This window comes from Pelecanus crispus, chromosome 9, assembly GCF_030463565.1.
Source record: "Pelecanus crispus isolate bPelCri1 chromosome 9, bPelCri1.pri, whole genome shotgun sequence".
Lineage (NCBI taxonomy): Eukaryota > Metazoa > Chordata > Aves > Pelecaniformes > Pelecanidae > Pelecanus > Pelecanus crispus.
The window spans coordinates 39877359-39897254 of record NC_134651.1 but is presented as its reverse complement, the minus strand read 5'-3'; the positions used below and the strand labels follow the sequence as shown (position 1 = coordinate 39897254).

Here is a 19896-nt window from a genome sequence, read left to right as displayed (position 1 = left end):
GAGAGATTCTTGTGTCGTGCCCCAGAGAATAAAAGCAACTCCCGAAGGCAAGTGCCACCAGGATCTAGGTCCTTGCTATGTGTGCATGTGTAGCCTCTGAATTTGGAGGAGAAGGAAAAAGAGTTTGATGAATGCATTTTGGCCCGTGGCTGCTTTGCTGGTACAATTTGTGTTTGTGTGTTCTCTGGGCTGCTCCCAGCGCAGGCAGGACCAGCTCAGCGCCATGGTGTAACCTCACTGACTGGGGCACTGACACCAGGGCTGCCCTTGGCCCCCGGCTGCTCCATGATCCCATCTGCTCTGCTGGCACCTTCCCAAAGGTCACCTTGGAGGTGGCTCCTTGTAGCTCCCGACGGAGAGGGGGATGCGTGCAGAGCCTGAGCTGCGTGCTGCCAGCCCCGCAGCCTCCGGCAGCGCAGAGCCGGTCTCGGAGGCGTCAGGGAAGGTTTTTCATCACATGCACGCAGCCCATGAACTCTCCGCTGCTAAAGGGAAGGGACAGCTGCTCCCAGCCCATCCCCGTAATTGTCCCTCGCTCTGGTCCCCTTGCCGGGCTCCATCTTCAGCGGCGCAGCGAGGGCCTGATCTCTGCTGAAGCTTTCACCCGCCTGAAGAAATAATCACACTGCATGCTTTTCACTTTATTTCCCTTGACTAGGTTTGCTTGGTTTATACCCTCTTTAGAGCTGCTCTCAATTCCTCAGCCTCGTGCAACAAGCGCCACGGGCAAGAGTTTGAACTCTCAAATGCTTTGGTTTTACTGGAAATGTTAAAAACCAAGACTGGGATGAAGTTTTGTCTGAATAGGAGGTGATTGCACTCCCCAATGCTGCTTAGGAGGAGGGAGAGGAGGGGGTGGCCGCGGTCCCGTCCGTTTGTCCTGGGGAGAAATGAGGGACCGAGCATGCTGCCTCCCCACCGAGCCAGGGATCCGCCGCGTGCCTGCGAAGATAGTGTTTGGCTTCAAAAAGGCCGTTGTGATCCGCAGTGCTCTGACCTGGGATTTTTCTCTTAAACCCAAGGTGGCCGGGAGGGCAGATTTCGGCTGCCACCCTGCCCTGGATCCCACTCGCCCCAGGGCAGCGAGGGGCAGGCGCCCAGCTGGGACGGACGGGCTCTCCTGCAGCATCGCTGGCCTTTCCTCTGCTATTTCCTCCTGAATATCTTCCCTTTGGATCTCAACAGCAAAAAAGCAATTTTTTTCTTTTGTTTTTTTTTACATTTAGGTATTTAATGGAGTCATTTTTCCTGCCAAAAGGATTGTCTTTCCCCCCCCGGCCCCGTGTCTCCGTGTCTCTCCCCCCATCCCTCCCCCTTTCTAAACCCTATCACAGAGGTATCATTTCTTCCCCGGCATTGGCATCTGGTGGTGTCAAGAGGAATAATCCCCAGCGCGGGGGAGTGGGAGGAGGAGCGCGGCGGGGAGCCGCAGTCCCTGCAGCGGGGAGGCGAGCGCTGGGTGGGCGTCATGGCATCCCTCCCTCCCTCCTTCCCTCCATCCCTGCCTCCATCCCCGCCGCGGGTGCTGGCGTGGGAGAGCGCCCACGGAGCTGCCCCGAGCTAGATGGGACCGTGGGGCACTGGGAAAGCTTGTGTGCTGCTCCCACGCAGATCTTTGCTCTGTGCCTCAGTTTCCCTGCAGGAAAACAAGCTTCTTCCCTCCTCCCCGGGGCCGCGCTGCATTCGACACAATAGCAAACCTCTACATTATTATTCTGGGGGCGGAAAGCAGCATTACTCAGAGCCAGGATTGCTAATAACACACTAAATATAGCACTTTCCAGCTCCAGAGTACTTTCTGAACTCTAGCTCATAAGCTCGAACCCCCTCCGGAGGCAGGGGCCAGGGCACCATCCGGCATCGCTGTGCAGGCAGGGATGCCGGGAGAGCGAGGGGACGACGTTCCCTGCGGATGCTCCTGCCCGGAGGTGCTTCCTGTCGTGGTGGAGGGAGCGGGCATCGGGTCAGTCCCTCCTGAGCTTGCCCAGGTCGAGGGGGACGGGGCCAGCAGGCCAAGGCTCCGGGGCAGGTTGGCAGCGAGGGACGGGCTCCCGCAGCCTCTTGGTGATGGTGGGAAGCGGCTGCTTCTCCCACTCGCCCTGCAAGAGAGATCGGCACCATGAGGCGCAAGTCGGGGTTTCGGCTACTTGGATACTCTGTGTTTCTCCCTACTTGTAAAAATGAAATGATCTTTAATATTTGAAGTGTTTTTAGCCCAAACCAGGATGTTTTCTTCTGAGACGTTGCTAATTATTTGTATTGCAGAAGCACCTACGCATCCCCTTAGCGGCGCAGATGTCTGCGGTGCACCACGTTGCACAAACCCACCACAATTAGGGAGCTTCCGCCCCAAAAAAGTGTCACCCACCAAATCAGATGGAGCCAACTCAAACCAGGGAGTCCCACCGACCCACCGTGCTCTCAGCCCGGCCCCGAAGAACGCTGTCTAGCAGGTAGTGGCAGGAAGGTTGGTTGGAGGCAACATTTGCAGTGTGCTGGCATGGATTTCAACATGGCATGGAACGGGAGGGATGCAGCGGTCTGGATGAGGTGGTGTGGGGCAGAGCCGGGGAAGGGCTGTCACAGCCATCAGGGTGACCACGGCCAGGACAAAACCCCCAGCTCCATGCATGCATGGGGGCACCTTGTCTTGGGGATGCTCCCTGCAAGGAGCAATCTGCCGGAGTCAGGCAGTGCTGGGGGCTGAGCCCGCCGGGCAGGATCGAGCTCAGACGTGATGTGTTGGTCCAGGTTAGTGGCCGGGTGAGACGCAGGCAGGGGCTGCAAAGGCGAAAAGGGGCTCAGTCTGGGCTGAGCGCTGGTTCGGCGATGCAACGGTTTGGCTGCTGGCTGCGCGCTCATGTGGAAATGTCAGCGAGAGGCTGAGCTGCAGCGTGAGCAGGAGGAGGGAGGCCTGGAGAGGAGAGGTAGAGCCGTGAGTCATCAGCAAGAAGATGGAAGTTGAATTTATGTTTTCAGCTGAAATTCCGTGTAGTGTGTCAAGCGAAACGGGCCAGATCCTGCACCAACACCAGGAAAACCCTGGGGAAAGGTGGAGGGGGATGGAGGGGCCCTCCCAAAGCACATGGGGAGCGACTGGAGAGGGGACAGCATTGCAGGGAAGCACCAGCTGGAGGAACGACTGTTTTCCTGTAGCCTTATGGCTTAAGAGGGCAGTTAAGCATATTTAGGGTGCGCCTGCTCCAGGGCTCGGCCCCAGCCCTGCGCCCATCTGCTGCGGCAGTCTGCCCTGCCGACACGTCCCAAACCCTGTGCTCGCACCTCGCCAGCTTTTGGGGTAGATCAAAGGTGTTTGAAGCGTCTCGATAGGTGTTGTTTTCAGTGCTTTTGAGTAGAGAGTATAGCGAGTTCACTGCGAGCCCTTGCAGGTGCAGAGGACTCGGGGACAGCGACATCCCCGCAGCTGCTCACAAGTGTTGCCTTGAGATTTTGCTCAATCCTTCCAGAAAGCTCGTCAAGTTGGGGATCGCTGAACTGCAAAAACACGAGCTTAATTAGAAGCTGGTGCTTTTCTCTTGGCAGAAAACAGTGTGGAATAAATGAGATGTCTTAAAATCGGGCTCGCTCTGAAAACACCAGCAGAGCGGGGGGGGGGCAGCTCGGCTCCTTCGCCCTTGCTGCGATGCTCGTGACCCACTTTGTGCTGGCATCGGCTCTGCTCCACTCGAGTCTCTTCCTGGCCGCTCCCCAGGCCTCTCTGAAATCAAGAGAGTTGCTTGGGCCGTAATTAAGAGGCGTAATTCATAATTCTGCTGCTGCACAAAACTTCTGCACCGCTTCTGTCCCTGCAGCGGAGCTCTGCATGGTCAAGAGGTGCCAGGTCGCCAGTTCCATGGAACTGGAAAGGTTTCTGACCCCTCCAGAGCAGACTTTGCTAAGGGGGCTTTACCAGGGCAGAAAGCTGATGGTCTTCCCTGCAATCAGCTCGGCATCCTCTGGTGCTGCCGTGGATAGCGCTGCATCCAGAAATAGCCTATCGTGTAAGTTTATTACACTGAGAAATGGTGTCGGGAGCTGATGGTGATAGGGACCATCAGCGGTTTTCAATCTTCATCGCTGTCATCGTCGTGATCATCATCACTAGACCTGGTTTTTCCTTAAAGATCTCACTGCCCTTTATCCTTCATGTTTTGCTGGATCGCCACGTTTGGAGACTGCACAGATGCTGTGCGTAATGGGCTCGCTCTGCTGGGACCTGATGCAATTTGCCAAAATCCTAAAAACCACCTCACCTTTCTCCTTGGTTCTGGAGCTAGCCCTGCTTTAACGCTCAGTGAAAGCAGCCTCAAAATCGCTTTATGCAAATGCATCTCCTAATTGAATCCGGCCACCCACTTGTGCCGTTGTTTTAAGCGCCAGGGTTGGGCTGGGCTCAGTGTCCTGCTGATGCTGGGGTTCCCCAGGCAGCTCCAGCTCCCTGCCCTGAGCCCGCCGGGTGCAGCCGTGTCCTGAACGCTGGAGGCCTGAGCCATCTCGTCGGGGTCACCCTGCGGCACAGCTCTGTCCAGCTGCTTTTTACCTACGGCCGGGAGTTTTGCTGTGAAGCTTTGGTTGTGAAGCTATACGTACCGGGAACCGGATGGCTGAGGATTTGTTGCAGTGCATCGAGATCGGAGCAAAGCCATAGAGGGATTTCAGCACGTCTCTGTTGAACGTGTTCCAGGGGACGGAGAAGAACTGCTGTGGGATGGAGACCTGCGAGCACATGCAGACCTCCTCGTCGTTAAACCTGGGGCAGGAGAAACGCCACACTGAAACGCAGCAGTGCTGTCCCCTTGCAGTGCTGGATGTGTCTAATTCCTCCCTGCCTAAAGCTCAGCCTGGAAGGGCTCCGAAGCTGGCACTGGGAGCAGGGAGAGCCTAGTGCAGCCGGCACCTGCGGGGGAAGATCTGGGGCCAGCTGGACTGCCCGTGAGTAGGACACCCCGAGCAAGGTCAGCATCTCGCCCCTCTCACCGTGGGTGAATGGGCTGCAGCCTGCTTCTCTGGGAGGGATGCTTGCCGTCTGCCTTGGCTTCTAAGAAGTATTTTGCATATAAGCACTTGGCCATGCACTGACTCGCTGGGAAGTCCCTCCGTGGGAATGCTCTCCCTTCCCGGCGGTTCTCACTACACAGCCATCCTTAAAGCCCTGGGTTTGGCTGCCTGCTCGGAGGGCAGGGCTGTGCTCAGCACGCAGCCACGGCTCCTGAAACCCACGCTGCCTGAGTGCCCCCGCATACCTACTGCACAGCCAGCACCTCAAACCCCGCTTTTTAAACTTTTTTCCAGCGTTACTAGCAAAGGGCTCTGCAATGGTCCCTCTCCCCTCAGCGCCGCCGTGCAGGGGCTCTGTACCTATTCACGAGGTTGAAGTATCGGCGCAGGTAGCCTGGATCCACAGCGCTTTTGCACAGCTCCAGCTGCGTCTGGGGGTAGTAGTGCACGTAGTTCACGCACATCTCTTCCAGGATGCCAAACCCACCCTGCGGCACAGGCACAAACAGGCTGGCAGCGGGGCCCGGCTCTGCCCTGCCAGGGCTGCACAGGCAGCGGGGAGGGCAGAGGGGCTGCAAAGGCACCAAGCTCACGCCTGTATGTGCACACATGCACACGCACACACGTACATATAATATATGTGCACCCTTTCAGGTGCGTGGGATCAGCTGCACTCTGCTTATCTGCCCATCCGCCCTTTATGCAAGGACAGACTTTCAGGCTAGATTGTGTGATTTACATTAAAATGCAGCTTTCCTATAACTCCCCTGCTATATTTAGCTTTGTCCCTGTTGATGGTACCTCTGACAGGCTCTTTTTTTGCTGCCTATGTAAGAAAATAACATGCACTGTCAAAAAAATGCCACTTCTCTTTAATTACAATTAATCCCCGGTGGAACAGTTTGTGATGGGAATTAAAGTGACACATGCTACTTCTCAATTAGCACCTTAACGTCCCCGCTGCAGGCAGCAGAGCCTTGGGGGCTCGCTGCTTTACCACCCTCCCTCTGTTTTCCGGCTGTGATTCAGCCTGGGTTCACGCAGGTGCCCACTTCGCGGGTGCCCCCAACCCTGGGGTGCCAACGCGGGCCAGCCCCACGCAGGCAGGCGAGCTCGCCCCTGCACTCACCACGGTGGCTCGGCTCCGGTCCTGCGTGTTGTACGTGCAGGTCGTGATGAGTTCGTCGCCCTGCGGGGTTTGAACACAGACACGTGTAGGTGGACGAGTGCAGAGTTTCCCCTCTCCGATCAGCAAATCTGGGGATCGGGGAGTTTGTAACATGGCAGATCTCTGCTCTCTGTAGAGGTGACAGCCCGCAGGCAGCCTGTTTCCCCGCCAGCGACGGCTGCGGTACTGCAGGAGTGCTTCCTAAATTTGCATACCCTGGGGAGAGTCCCTAGGGATGTATCCCAGGGATGGTGTTTCCTGCTTTCCTCACTTTCTAAGAATTTCTGCAGGGCTGAAGCACCTAAAAGAGTGCACTTAGGCAACAGTTTGAATTGCCAAACCTGTACCTGACTTGATGGCACAACTGTCTCCCCCTCCCTGGTCGGTGCTGGGGCCCGCGGGGACACCCCGGAGCACAGCCTTGGGTATGGTTTCAATGGATTCTATGGTTTAGTGGGCATGGTGGTGTTGGGTTGATGGTTGGACTAATGATCTTAGAGGTCCTTTCCAACCTTAATCATTCCTAGTTTTACTTTCATTAAAAAATAATCCAGCCACCAAGCCAGGAAAGATGAAATTATGACTCTCCCCTTAATTGGTTTAGTGGTGGACTTGGTAGTGTTAGGTTAATGGTTGGACTGGATGATCTTAAAGGTCTTTTCCAACCTAAACGATTCGGTGATTCTGTGGATGCTGAGGCTTTTGAGCAGCACAACAGCTCCCGGAGGTGCCCTCCACTTCGCAGCCGGATCCTTCCTCACCCATGCAGCCCCAGGGCACGCTCAGCCTCTGTTTTACCACCCACTCCCACCCCATTCACTGCCAAATTTCTTCCTCTCCAAGCAAGGAGGGAGGGGGCACCTCCAGCGTGTGCACAGTTTGCCCTCACTCCCCGAGGAGCCGCCCTCTGCTAGAGGAAGCCCAGCTAAATTAGATGCTTAATTTAGCTGCCGGCACAGTTCGGTTGCCCACACCCTAGTTTTGTGCCATATGAGACAGGCCCCGGCGTCCCCAAGGCATCTGTGAGGAGGTGGCAGATATGACCCGGGGACCGTGGGGAGCGTGTCCTCCTGCAGCCCCCCGGGAGGTCCCAGCTGGCAGTGGGTGCCTGTGCGTGGGCAGGGGCTGCCGGCGGCGGAGGGGATGAGGCGGTCTAAAGGAGTCGGGGGTCTCAGGGTGGCAGGTCAGGGGAAGGTCTTGCACTATTTGGAAGCCACTGTGGTTTTTGGAGCCACTCACTGGAAAAACTGCAACCACCTCCTTCAGCATGCGGATCTCCTGGGAGGGAAGGAAAGGGGCTGCATCAGAGCAACGCCGTGGTGCTGTGCCCAGCTCAACCCCATGGGTGATGTCCAGCCGGGACCCCCCGCTGCCCCTGCAGACCCCTGTACCTGGAAGTGAGGGCTGTAATGACCATCGGCATTCACGACCTGCTGCTCTCTCCCATCCCGGGACAGCACTGTCACCACTTTTCTTCCTGCCAGGTGAGTGTGGAGTTGGGAGGCAAAGATGCGGATGCCGGCAGCGGGCAGAGCCTGGGGGAAGGATGGCTGAAGCCTCCGTACCTGACCCCATCCCTCTTCCCTCCTGCACATCCCCTTGCTGCGTGCTCAGGGCTGGGCTCCCGCACGGGGGTTTGGGCGTTGCTGTGCCATTGGGACAGCGTAGAAGTGAGCTCCTCGCACAGGGACGGAGGCTCAGTCTGCTGCCAAATCGTTTATGTCCTGCTGTGCCCTAAGTCAATGGCAGCAGCTGAGCTGGATGCTGCTTGCTTCCTTGCATTCATTAGCAGTGGCACAAATGATTCCTTTTGGGTAGGCCCTACAAAAACATCCACTAAAACTTCCTTGAGAGCAGGGTGGGCAATTTGAAAACACACTTGAGAGAGCTCCTGGAGAGGTCTTTGGAAGCATCTCCGTGGAGGAAAGCACCGCTGGGGCACAGCCAGCTCAGCAGTAAGTTTTATGGGAATGGTACCCTGGGAAGCCGGAGCAGATGGCTCCCCAGAAGAGCTGCTTTGAGGGGGATTCAACACATCCCAACCAGCTGTTCGCTGTTTGTTGTACACAGCAGATTTTTTTCTTTCCAGCACAACCTCGTGGTAAGGGTTTCAGGGAGTTTTAATTGGGAATTGGGAGCCCAGAGCTTGGTGCTGTATCACTGCTGCCTGGGATCTGGGAAAAACCATTTGCAATCTCTGTTCTCCAAGGCGAAGCCAGGGCAGCGAGGATGGGCACTCACCAGCTGGGTGCATTTGTCGGTGCAATACCCCGTGAGGATGAAAGCGTCCTCGCCTGGGGGAATGGCCATCACCGGCGTGTAGACCAAGCCCAACTCCATGATGCCAGCGTCGTAGCGTCGCAGGGTGGCCGTGTAGTAGAGGCGGATCCCCGAGGAGTCGCGGCGACCTGATGGGCAAGAGAATGAGGCTGCAAGTCACTGTGGGAGAAGTGACAGCTGACGGGACAAGGTCAGGTGTGAAAAATGACACTGTGCTGCAGTGGGTGTGAGGAGAGGTGCTCCAGCCTCTCACTCGCAGCTTTCTTCATGTGTGCAGTTCTTATTGGTTTAAAATACTAGATATTTTCATGCAAGGCTTTACTGAGCAGCCCCAAACACATGCCTGGTCCCCTGGAGAGGTCACCAACCTGAGGTTGAATTGCTTCCAAGAGAGGCAAGTGGTGCCTTTGGAGAGCCCAAAGCAGGAGGACAGATCATGGGGTGCTTTGGAAAAGTCCCTCAGAAATATGGCTCATTGCATCTTTAACTGATAAGTCCAAACAACGAAGGCTATGCTGTTATTGGGGGCCTGGCAGGAAGAGAAATGCATATGGAGCAAGTACTCCTTGCATTTGGAAAGCTTCTGGTCTCTCTTGCATTTGAGATTGCTCCACTTAACCTCCCCCAAGGAGGCGGTGGGAGCTGGAGAAGACCCAGTGCCCCGGCAGATGCTGACCACAGGGCAGGCAGAGGCAGCAGTGAGCTCTGCTGAGATGCAAAGCCAAGCTCTGGCTCCCATTTGCCACCCAGCTCTGTCAGCAAAGGGAAAGGGCGGGTTCAGTAGGTCAGGAGGGGTTCAGGCTGGCTTTGAACCCTCTGTCTCTGGGCTGGAGCCCACCAGGGACAAGAATAACGGGGGAGACACTATTGGTTAACACGCCAAAGCAGATAAATTATGAAAGACGTGAGCTCCGTATTTATAGACGTGTTTCTTCTCGAGTTGCCGAATGTGCTATGATTGATCTACAGTACATATGCTCTGGTCTCCTAAAAATATACTTGGGTAGTCAAGAAGCCACTTGTTTTTATGTAAATGAAGAAACTGGGTTGTTTGGAATCCTTTTTTTTTTTTTTTTTTTTTTTAATGTGTCTCCTGACAACGTTACTGAAGCAGGAGTACCAGTAAAACAACATCTAAATTCCCCCATCGCCAGTCAGGCTGGTGCTGTCTCTCTGGTGACTTCGGCACTGCTGTTGCTCTTGGCTCTGGGCTCAGACCCACCACCTTGCACAGAAATTGGGGGGACACCCCGTGACAGCCTAGCTAAATAATGGTGTTGCCTTGGACCATTGCCCTGCAGGAATGATGTGTAGGGACAGCTTTCTGCCTGGGGGGGTTGTGGGCTCAGCCAGGCTCCCTTCCCGAAAGCTCCCTGCTGCTGGGCATGCGTGAGGATGGGGTCCAGCCCCTGGTGAGGATGACTTTGCTGAGACCAGAAAGGCAGCAGCATGGTAGGGGTTTAATATATTCCTCCTGCTAATGCAGATCTGGACCATGGGGTCTCTAGAAAGTTACAGAGCTATGATTTTGGCCAAGTATTCTTCGGTATGAAGCCCTCCCTGGCAAGGTGGCAGTGCCTGTTGTTTGCCCAGCTCCCCTGCTGCTGTCTCGCTGGGGAGGCAATGGGCATTGCCACACGCCCACTCACCTTTGAACACCAGGGGATTGTGGTAATGAATCTCGAGGCGCAAATATCTGGAGGAGCCTGGGCCACCGAAGGCAAGACCTGCTTCTTCAGGGTAGTAGAAAGCCTGGAAGCAAAGGGAGGGTGTTAGGGGAGCGGTGGGGTGCCTTTCCTGGGGACAAGGCTGAAAAGGCTAAGGGAAATGTCTGGGCATAATCCTGACCCGCACTGTGGGCTGAGGGATGTGACTTGGGCTCTTGGTTGTGCTTGGTGAGCTGGTCTTGCTTCCAAAGGTGTCTCGCATGCCAGCATGTGCATGCAATGGCATAGCTACTGAGTAGGGGCATCACACCGATTTATGGCACCGAGGAGGTGGGCTGGGGTGAGGTGGAAACTCAGACACATCTGAGAGGAGCTCAGACAGGACTGGACACAAATCCTAGCAGAGACCAGGGTTGGGGCAGCCCGCATGGCGTGATCCCAAGGTGGGAATGGGAAGGGTTGGGAGGCAGCAGGAAAGCACCCAGGAGCAAAGCTTTCACCCAGGGCGGTGGGTCCCATCCTGCACCCACCTGCGCTCCCATGGCCCATGCTGCAAGCACATGCCTGCAGTAGTTGAGTCGGTCTGGCTTCATCTTGGAGTCGCAGGGCCCATTGTAATGGGGGAAGCTGTCGAACTCAGCAGCGCACTGGAAGACTTCCATGTGGTGGACCAGGGCCTCGTTGCCTGCTGTGATCACTGGCTCGTACTGCAAAACGGTGTCCAAGAAGGAGGACACATTAAGACCATTTGCTGAAAGCCCATCCCCAGGGGCTGCTGCCTGTGCAGGCTCCATGAGGAGCCCAAGGCAGGTATGTCTGCTATCTGTTACTGAATGGGAGACAGTTTCTGCCACGTGACGGGAAGGGAAGGTTGCTCTGGGCATGAGGCACCAAGGGTCAAAAGCTCTTGGTTGGCTTTGGGACCAACCCAGAGGCCACCAGAACCCATAGAGAAACATCTCATCCCTCCTCCAGCGACAGATGCACGTGATCAGCAGAAGATCTTGGTCTGCTTTGTGGTGACTGAGTCCTTTGCCAGTTTTGCAGGGCTGAGGTGACCCTGGCGATATTGCTTTTTCCTAAAGAGGGTCCTGGCCATGTTGAGGTAGCTCTGCCTGCAGCTACTGGGTTTTGTTTCTAGCCAACAGCTGCTCGGGGCATGGGGAGTGGGATTTGGGGTAGAAAGAGTGACTTCAAATAAGCCTGAGGAGCATCTCTGGCTAAAAGCGCCAGCTGTAGAAACGATCTGCAGCAGCGGGAAGGTATCAGGAGTTACGCACTTTTTACTTACACACAGATGATTCATTTCACACCATCTGTTGGAGAGAAAATCCTCCTTCTGAGTTTTCCTTTGCAACACTGTCTCTCCCCTATAAATCACTAAGCACTCGCTTTGGCTTCTGTGTCAGGTTTTCCCTCTCCCCGTTGTGTGGTTTTGACTCTGGGTGTGCCAGGTCATCTGTCGAGCCACCTCCGCGCCTGCTGGGTCGATGCTGTCCCAGCAGCTCGTGATGGGCAGTCAGACTGGTGTTATGCCTGCCTTTCCCCAGGGGAGGTGACCCAAGCATGTGCAACATGTTTGGGCAATGCACACAAGTTGTATTATGTCTGTAACCTTTTTTTTTTTTTGAGTATGCCTAATCTTTTAGAAGCCAGTTCATATCCTGGCTCGCTCTGCCTTGCTCTCGCCAGCCCTGTCCCTTTGTTTCCCATGTTTATATATTCCTTGTGGCTTGTTGTGCGCCATAATCCTGCCACGGGTCTGTCCTTGATGGCTACAGCTCTGCCTTCTGCGGGGGGTCAGCTCTGAGCCTGCCCTGGTATTTGCTCCATGTGCCAGGTGGAAAGTCAGCACCCTGCCACCTCCTGCTGAGAAACTTCTGGTTTTGGGTTCTCTAGGAGACAGGTGGATGCTACTGTCTGGTGGGTGGCTCTGGGAGATGTTTTGGGACCATGCTGGGGAAGACATATGGGTCTGAAAGGAAAGACATGGACTTTGCAGAATGGCGGACTGTGAATGCAATTGCTGATCTGCACCAGGGAAAACAACCCTCTTCTCCTGCCTCTTACCATGATAATGTGATGTTTGGGGAAGCTGTCTGGGAGCTCTGCCATGTAACACCAGTAGGTTGTCTCCTGGCTGGGAATGACAACATCAGGGGCCGTTATCTCCATGGTCTTCATGTCGCTGGGCAGTTCAGGGACGGTGATGTTGGGCTTTAGCAGCTGCACCCTCTGCAGTCCCCTGTGGATGGCAGAGATGTTGATGGCTTGGAGGGAATGGACTGGTTTCTCCAGGATCCCATAGATAAGGTGCACGGTGCCATCCTGAAGCGAGAGCAAAGTGTATCAGGTAGTTTTCATGGAGGAATGTGAACTGCATGGACTATTGGCACCAGTATTGGTGGCATGAATCCAGGAATGGGCCTTTTGACCCATTCCCAGATGGGAAACCACCCTGACTTCACTAGTAGCTCACTTTGCTGGGCTGTCCCACAAAGACTGCAGATTTCGGGATATTTCTGTGGCTGACGTGATCACAGAGGGTTCCCTGCCAGTTGGGAGAGTCAGAAATGTTTTCCCTAGATGTCATCAGTTTTAAATTTAAGAAGTTAATGCTATTGCCTTCACACCTCTGCCCTGCCCATAAGGGTAACATCTCCTCTCTGCTTTTTCAGAGCCCCTTGTCCCTCCCTGAGCTCTGGGCTGGAACAACCACATCAGTTCAGGGTTCATCCCACCCTGCAGCCCAGCTCCAGCAATGGCCACAGGCAGCAGCCTGGGGAGGAACAGCAGAAACAAAACTTCTCCCCAGAATCCTCTCTTTCTCCCAGTTTCTGTTGGGGGGGTACCACAAGAAGCTCTGCTGAAAGTCTACTGCAAGCAAGGAAGGTGCTGCTCAACCCAGTGAGCTCTGGACAGAAGATAAGGAAGAAAGGAAAGAGAATAATTTTCTCTTAAAGGATCAGATAATAAAGACCTGCAAGTTTTTTCCCAGTTTACGCACAGATTTTTTTTCCTCCAGGGCTCTCCATGTTTTGGTAGACAGTAGACGTTTCTCACCACAAGACAAGCTTTTGAAAACTAGCAACAAAAACTTAAGGATGCTCTGTGCCCACGTTGGCTTTAAAATATCCTGCGCACCAAAGGCTTTCATCTGAAATGAGCCTGGTGCTGATTCCTGCCCCCCCACCCAGGGTCTATGGCTGAGACCTTGAAGCTCTTCGACATTCCCACTGGGAACATTTCCCCCAAATCCTGTCTCATGGGGGAGCGGTGAATGCAGACCAGGAGAGTCTTCACCGAACCACACACAAGCACACCGCAGCAGCTCTATTTGCTGTCCCTTTGCTCTGGCTCCTGCCAAAACCCTCCTCTTTGCCTCCCGTTGAACAACACCAACACCTCTTTGTAACACTCCAAACAGTTGGCTCCAGACTGCAAACCAGAGTGATGCAGGAGGGTATTTATATAGACCTAACACATGCTTAACAGGAGCGGATGATGCAAACGAGCTAAAATCTACACTTTATAGAGGTTTATAAAGGGTTGTAAATAGATCGTGCCAAACATTACTCATGTCCCAGGGCTGACATCTGTAGCACGCTTCCTTTCTGCCCTAGACAGTGCAAATGCCTGATGCTGTCCTCAAAACAAAACACCGGCCAGGTATAACCATGCAGGTTGGGCTTTGGAGCTCTGCCCCAGGGCTGGGACAGGGCTGGGGAGTGCTATAGCGGGGTGAGGGTGATGCCATACCTCTATAAGGTAGTCCTTGGGGTCGCAGGTGCTGAAGGCTCTTCTGAAGAGGAGGTAGAGCCCTTCGGGAGCCCTTCGAGCCCCAAGGAGCTGGTAGTCCTGCTGCGAGTCCATGTGGAGCTGCCCCTTGGCATCGCTCCAGGCATCCTGCAGGAGGGAGATCACCCTGCTAAGCCGGGAGGCTCTGCTGGCCCTGCTCAGCCCAAGGAGCCCACGGCAGTGACCTCCAGCAGTACAGTGGGTCATGAGGTCCTCCTTCTGTTCACCCTCTGGCTGATTCACCCTCCATGTCCTGGAGGTGGAGGGAGCCTGTGTTTTGGTTGCCCCATACCTGCCTCCAGCAGCCCACGGGCACACCTGTGCCGGCACAGCCCCTGCCACGAGACCCTTGGAGGTGGCATGTGGGTGGGCACAGGAAGACCTGCGAAATACGTGTCCCAGTATTAATATTCTGCAGAAAGACCTTTACAAGTTCGTGTGCTGGTTGACAGCTGGCTGAACATGAGCCAGCAGTGTGCCCAGGTGGCCAAGAAGGCCAACAGCATCCTGGCTTGTATCAGGAATAGTGTGGCCAGCAGGAGCAGGGAGGTGATTGTGCCCCTGTACTCGGAGCTGGTGAGGCCGCACCTGGAATAGTGTGTCCAGTTTTGGGCCCCGCAGTACAAGAAGGACATTGAGGTGCTGGAGCGTGTTCAGAGAAGGGCAACGAAGCTGGTGAAGGGTCTGGAGCACAGGGCTGATGGAGAGCGGCTGAGGGAGCTGGGGGTGTTTAGCCTGGAGAAGAGGAGGCTGAGGGGAGACCTTATCGCTCTCTGCAGCTGCCTGACAGGAGGGGGCAGTGAGGTGGGTGTTGGTCTCTTCTCCCACGGAATTAGCGATAGGACGAGAGGAAATGGGCTCAAGCTGCGTCAGGGGAGATTTAGATTGGATATTAGGAGAAATTTCTTCACGGAAAGGGTAGTCAAGCATTGGAAGAGGCTGCCCAGAGAGGTGGTGGAGTCACCATCCCTGGAAGTGTTCAAAAATGGGTAGACCTGGCACTCTGGGACGTGGTTTAGTGGGCATGGGGGTGTTGGGTTGATGATTGGAATGATGATCTTAGAGGTCCTTTCCAATCTTAATGATTTCTAGTTTTTACATTCATTATAAATAATCCAGCCACCAAGCCAGGAGATATGAAATTGCTACTCTACCCTTAACTGATTTAGTGGTGGACTTGGTAGTGTTAGGTCAATGGTTGGACTGGGTGATCTTAAAGGTCTTTTCCAACCTAAGCAATTCTATGATTCTATGATTCTCAGTTGAGATGCAGCTGGGGGAAAGGATGTGGGGGGAGGAAAGCCTGCAGGGACACATGATGGTGTTGCATTGGTCTGTACTGTGTTTTGGGTGTGTTTGGCTGAGGGGACCTTCTCGGGGGGGTGATGCTCTTCAAGACCCTTACCACAAACCAGCTGCTCTCAATTTAAGATCAGACCCTTGCTGGGCTGTAGCATCAGCCCTAGAAATCACTACGCCTCTTCAAAATCCTTAATTTCTTGTGACCAGATTGTTTCAGCAGCCCAGCAAGGCCTCCGAAAAACTGCTCGCTGTTGATGGTGATGACAAAGCTACACCAAGAAGCAAAGCAGTAGGTTACTCCTGTGCTTAAGGGTTTGGAGTATAAAATTCTGCAATAATTTGAATTTGAACAGTGTTGTTTTCTTGATCTTTTGCATCTCCTGTTGATATCTTTTGTTTGCTGAGAAAAGGCACCTAAGTAGTACCCTGCTGTACGTACCCAAGTGGCGTTGGTTCTCTTATCTTGGGGGGAAAAAACAGAAGAAAAAGAATAAAGCGTCTTGGCATCATTTCAGCCAGAAGTATAGAGTGATATTTCGAGAACATATTGTCCTTAGAGGGGGAGAGTAGAATCAGCTACATGAAGCTAGCATGACATTTGTTTTCATAGGAGTATGGTGTGCAAATTAATCTCGTAGTACATGGGGGGGTTAAGCAAATTTGGATCCTTTTAACAGCTGACATACTTATCCAGAAGAAAGGCTGCTGGGAAAGAGAAAACCAGGACTGGAGAGATTTATAGAAATCTCCTTGCAGGATGCTGTTCAGCACCAACCGAAAGAGAAAGCCCAAATGCTGCCCGGTGCTTAATTCAGCGCTGTTTGTCTTCCAGTGAACACATGAAGGCAAATTAGAAGCGATCCTTTATGTTTTTTTAACATGATGCTGTGAAATACTGTAGCATTCGGGCCACCACACATCCTGAATGGCTGGTAATTAGCAGGAAAGCAGTATAGATAATAAGCCCTCCTTTTCATCCTTTCATTTCACTGCAGATCGCATTGCAGCTGATTGTGAAAGAATGTATTTTATGGTTAATTTGAAGAAAGCAGAGAGGTAAAATTTGACTTACTGGAAAGTCTCACACGAGGAAAAATGTGAATTGCTTTCTGCAGCCAAGCACAATTGCAAGAAGCCTAATGTGGTGGTCTGGGGATAGGTAGCTGCTGGAGAGCACAGGGGTAGTTACTGTCACGGCAGCCCCGGTGGAAAGACAAACCAAACAAGGACCTGGACAAACAGACTGCATCAGAAAGGACAGCGATTTGCAGTAGCAAACTCAAGCAGCAAAATTAGAAATGAATTCCCCCCATCTGCTACCACCAGACGTTTACATACCGCCCAAATACATTTGCATGTTTAATTTCTGCAGGCAGCCGTCAGGTTCTGTTTTCCTATGTCCTGTTGATCTCTGCGATAGCGTCGAGCGCGACTCGCAGCTGGGTTATTGGTGCTGGCAGGAGCAGCCTTTCTGGCTGATAACTTTTGCACTGTCTCAAAGTCATTAATGGGAGCTGCGGCTAATTTTTAATGTGACTGACAGCGGTGCACAAGTGAACCAAGTTGTTGATGCACCCCACATGTGTGTGTGCGTGTGAGCATGAGCTGGTCTGTACAACCACCTGTTGGAGCTCTTTGCAGCTGAGCGTAGCAGAGGCATCCAGGTTTTGGTTCTACTCAGCCTTGCTGATGTGCTGCTATATTTTTTTTTTCTCTTTGGGTTTAAGATCCTACGCCAAACTCATAGTGTGGACCTGATCCGTGGCTCCCTCTGGGATAGAAACCCCCAAGCCCTTTTGGACAACTTCCACCTGAGCAGCGGGAGCGGTCCAGTATGCACCGTGCCCTGGACCAGCCCTGCTCCTCCAAACCACGAGGCAGATTCACCCGCGGGGCAGGCAACCCCAAAAGCAGCCATGCAAACACACAAGCGACTCACCCCAAAATAGGAATTGTGCCCATCGCTCCAGAGCACAGCCAGGTCGGCGTTCTCGAACTCGCCCCTGTCCGACATTCCGAAGAGGAGCCCAAACTGCAGGTCCCTGATGAGGAGCTGGAAATGCACAGCTTGCTCGGGATAGCTGACGTTCCAGGAGAGCTCGAGCAGCCCCTGGGGATCGAGGGGCACCTTGTAGGGAAAATCACTCCCGCGGGGCACCGAGCCCTGCAGGGCCACCACCAGGATGACCAGGAACACCGCGATCATGGTGAAGTACATGGATACCACTTCCCGCAGCTTGAAGCTGGGGCAGGGGCAGGGCTTGCTCCTGGAGGTCTGCATGCTGGGCGGGACGGCACCCGCACGCCTGGCTTTGCCCATTTATGCGCTGGCCCTCCTGGGCAAGACGGGTAAGCGATACTCTTTAATTGCATTTGGTTGTTGGGAAATTGGATTGTTGTATTGACCCCCCCACCTCCTGGCCAAACACTTGTCATTCACTGCCTCCCCTTAATTGGCTCTAATTGCACATGGACATTATCAATAGCAATTGAATTCGATTGGGCTGATGTTATTCGCTCTTAAATCTTCCTTAGTGGCTGGAAAGGGCTGTTTACTCTCAAGCTGCTCTTGCTGAGCCCTGCGTGGACATGCTCTGCCCTGCTTGTGGTGCCTCTTGCTCAGCTCTGCAGGGTGAAAGCTCCGGGATAGCCCCAGGAGCAATCCCAGACACAGCCCCCATGTCTCCCAGCCTGGGGTCACTTATCACCCAAAAGGTGGCCAGACTTGGGGGGAATCAAATCCCAGGGTCAGCTGCCTGATGGGGACAGAGTCCTGGTCCTGCTCCCTACCCGCACTCTGCTGGGTGCAGGTTGGGGTATCACTGTGTGCATCCCCGTTTTCTTTTTGCTCCTCTGAGTAACCACAGAGGCCCATGGCTTGCAGGTCAGCTGGCCCAAGCACACCCTGGGGACCCCTCGGCTCCCCCCAACCCTGTTGCAGCTGTGCCAAGGTCTGGGCTGCACCGCGGGGACCTGTCCGGCTGCACATTCCTTCTCAGAGGTCCCACCAATGGCATGAAGCCCAGGGAACCAGGTTTGTGTTTTTATTTTTGGAGGCTGGCCTCCCTGGGGACATGTTTGCATGAGACGCTGCCGAAAGCTGGGCCGAGTCAAGCGACCCGGAGGCCTGTGGTCCTTTCGTTGCTGCTGGGTTTAAAATGAACCTCCCCAAGCCAACTGCAGTGGTGTTTGCTGGAGCTCTTGCAAGTGTCAGAGCAGGTCCAGAGGGAGGGTCCCAGGAGAGGATATGTCCTTCCCATGTTTTGGGTGGTGGCAATGGTGCCTTCTGCTCCAGTGAGCCAGCCCAATAGCTCAGCTGGAGTCGGTGTGGGAGATGGCTGTGCTCTGCCCATCTCAGCCTCCATCTGTTTTTTAACCTGTTAATAATAGTTTTGCGTGTAATCATGATCACACCTCCAGGAAAATGCTGCGAGAGTTTGTTTTAGCAGGGTAGAGCTGGCCTGGCAGTGCTCAGCTGGGGTCCTGGCATCTCAAGGGGTCTTTCCTGGCCACCCCAGCATTGGAGACAGCCCCACAGACTCCCAGCAGCTGGGGACAGAAAGGGTACAAACCAGAGCAGAGTCACTCCAGCTTGCTAATGCTCAGAGAAATGAAGGATGAAAATTAGAATGAACAGTATGTTGAGAAGCATGCCATATCATTCATCGGAGTGCCTGGGAGGACGCGGGGAGCAAGAACGGACTCAGCTGTGATGCTGGAAGAGGCAGCTACCGGGGACTGCAGCAAGGCAGTGTCTTACTGCTGGGGAGTGCAAACACTTTCTCCTATCCTCCTCCGAAATACCCCATGGGGATGTATTGCCTGTGGAGGGCACCTCAGGGACTCAATTTACTTTTCCAAGTGGAAAATTGCATTTTTGATTAATAACTGTCATGGGAACAGAACACATCCCTTCTCAGCCTCCTACCCTGGCAGCTCCAAGGCTGCTCTTCTCCCCCATCCAGCAGCACCAGGGAATGGTCCCTTCAGCCCGGTGACCCCAGGGCCTTTGCAGTACTGGCATCGCCCAGATTTTATCCCTGGGAGCATCTGGGAGAAACAAGGGTCCTGTGGTGCTGCCCCAGGTATCAGGTATTGCTGAGGTTGTGGTGACCCAAGAGCAGGTGAATGTCCCTGTCTGCTTGTGGTTTTCTCCTGGGAGTTTCTCATCAGTGTGGTACAGAGTTTAGCACCAAGTGGCCAGCACCTGGGATGTGCTCCTCTTTTCAAATGGCATTACTCAGGGATGGGACAAGGACAGAATATCCGCCCTGCGCTGATTATTTAGATAATTATCCCATGAGGTCAAGTGTCTCGGGAATAGGAAGGCAAATGGGAGATGCTGCAGGCTTTGAGATTTGCTCTTCTGCTTTCTAATGAAGCAGTAGTACAAAGGAGCCCTGGTCATGAGCAGGGCCTTGTCTGAGCTCCCAGGCATTAAGTTATATTGACAGTGTTTGAAATATTTTCCCTGCAAAGCTAAATGCCAGAGAAAATGCTGCTTTCCCCCAAACAGCAGAAATTAAACTCTTCCCTTCTCTTCCCCTTCTCTTCTCTTCTTCTCTTCTCTTCTCTTCTCTTCTCTTCTCTTCTCTTCTCTTCTCTTCTCTTCTCTTCTCTTCTCTTCTCTTCTCTCTTCCTCTCTTCTCTTCTCTTCTCTTCTCTTCTCTTCTCTTCCCCTTC

At 53.9% G+C, this 19896-nt stretch overlaps 1 protein-coding gene across 1 annotated transcript; it reads right to left on the bottom strand.

The window, feature by feature from the left end:
- Positions 1-4536: 4536 nt before the first annotated feature.
- Positions 4537-17494, bottom strand: DBH (dopamine beta-hydroxylase). Its single transcript, XM_075716774.1, has 11 exons — positions 17153-17494; positions 13873-14019; positions 12184-12441; positions 10644-10820; positions 10096-10198; positions 8408-8574; positions 7558-7701; positions 7406-7444; positions 6128-6187; positions 5359-5486; positions 4537-4750 (listed from the first exon to the last, which is right to left on the bottom strand). The coding sequence occupies exons 1-11, from the start codon at positions 17492-17494 to the stop codon at positions 4537-4539; spliced, it is 1779 nt and encodes a 592-aa protein (XP_075572889.1).
- Between the last annotated feature and the right edge of the window lie 2402 nt (positions 17495-19896).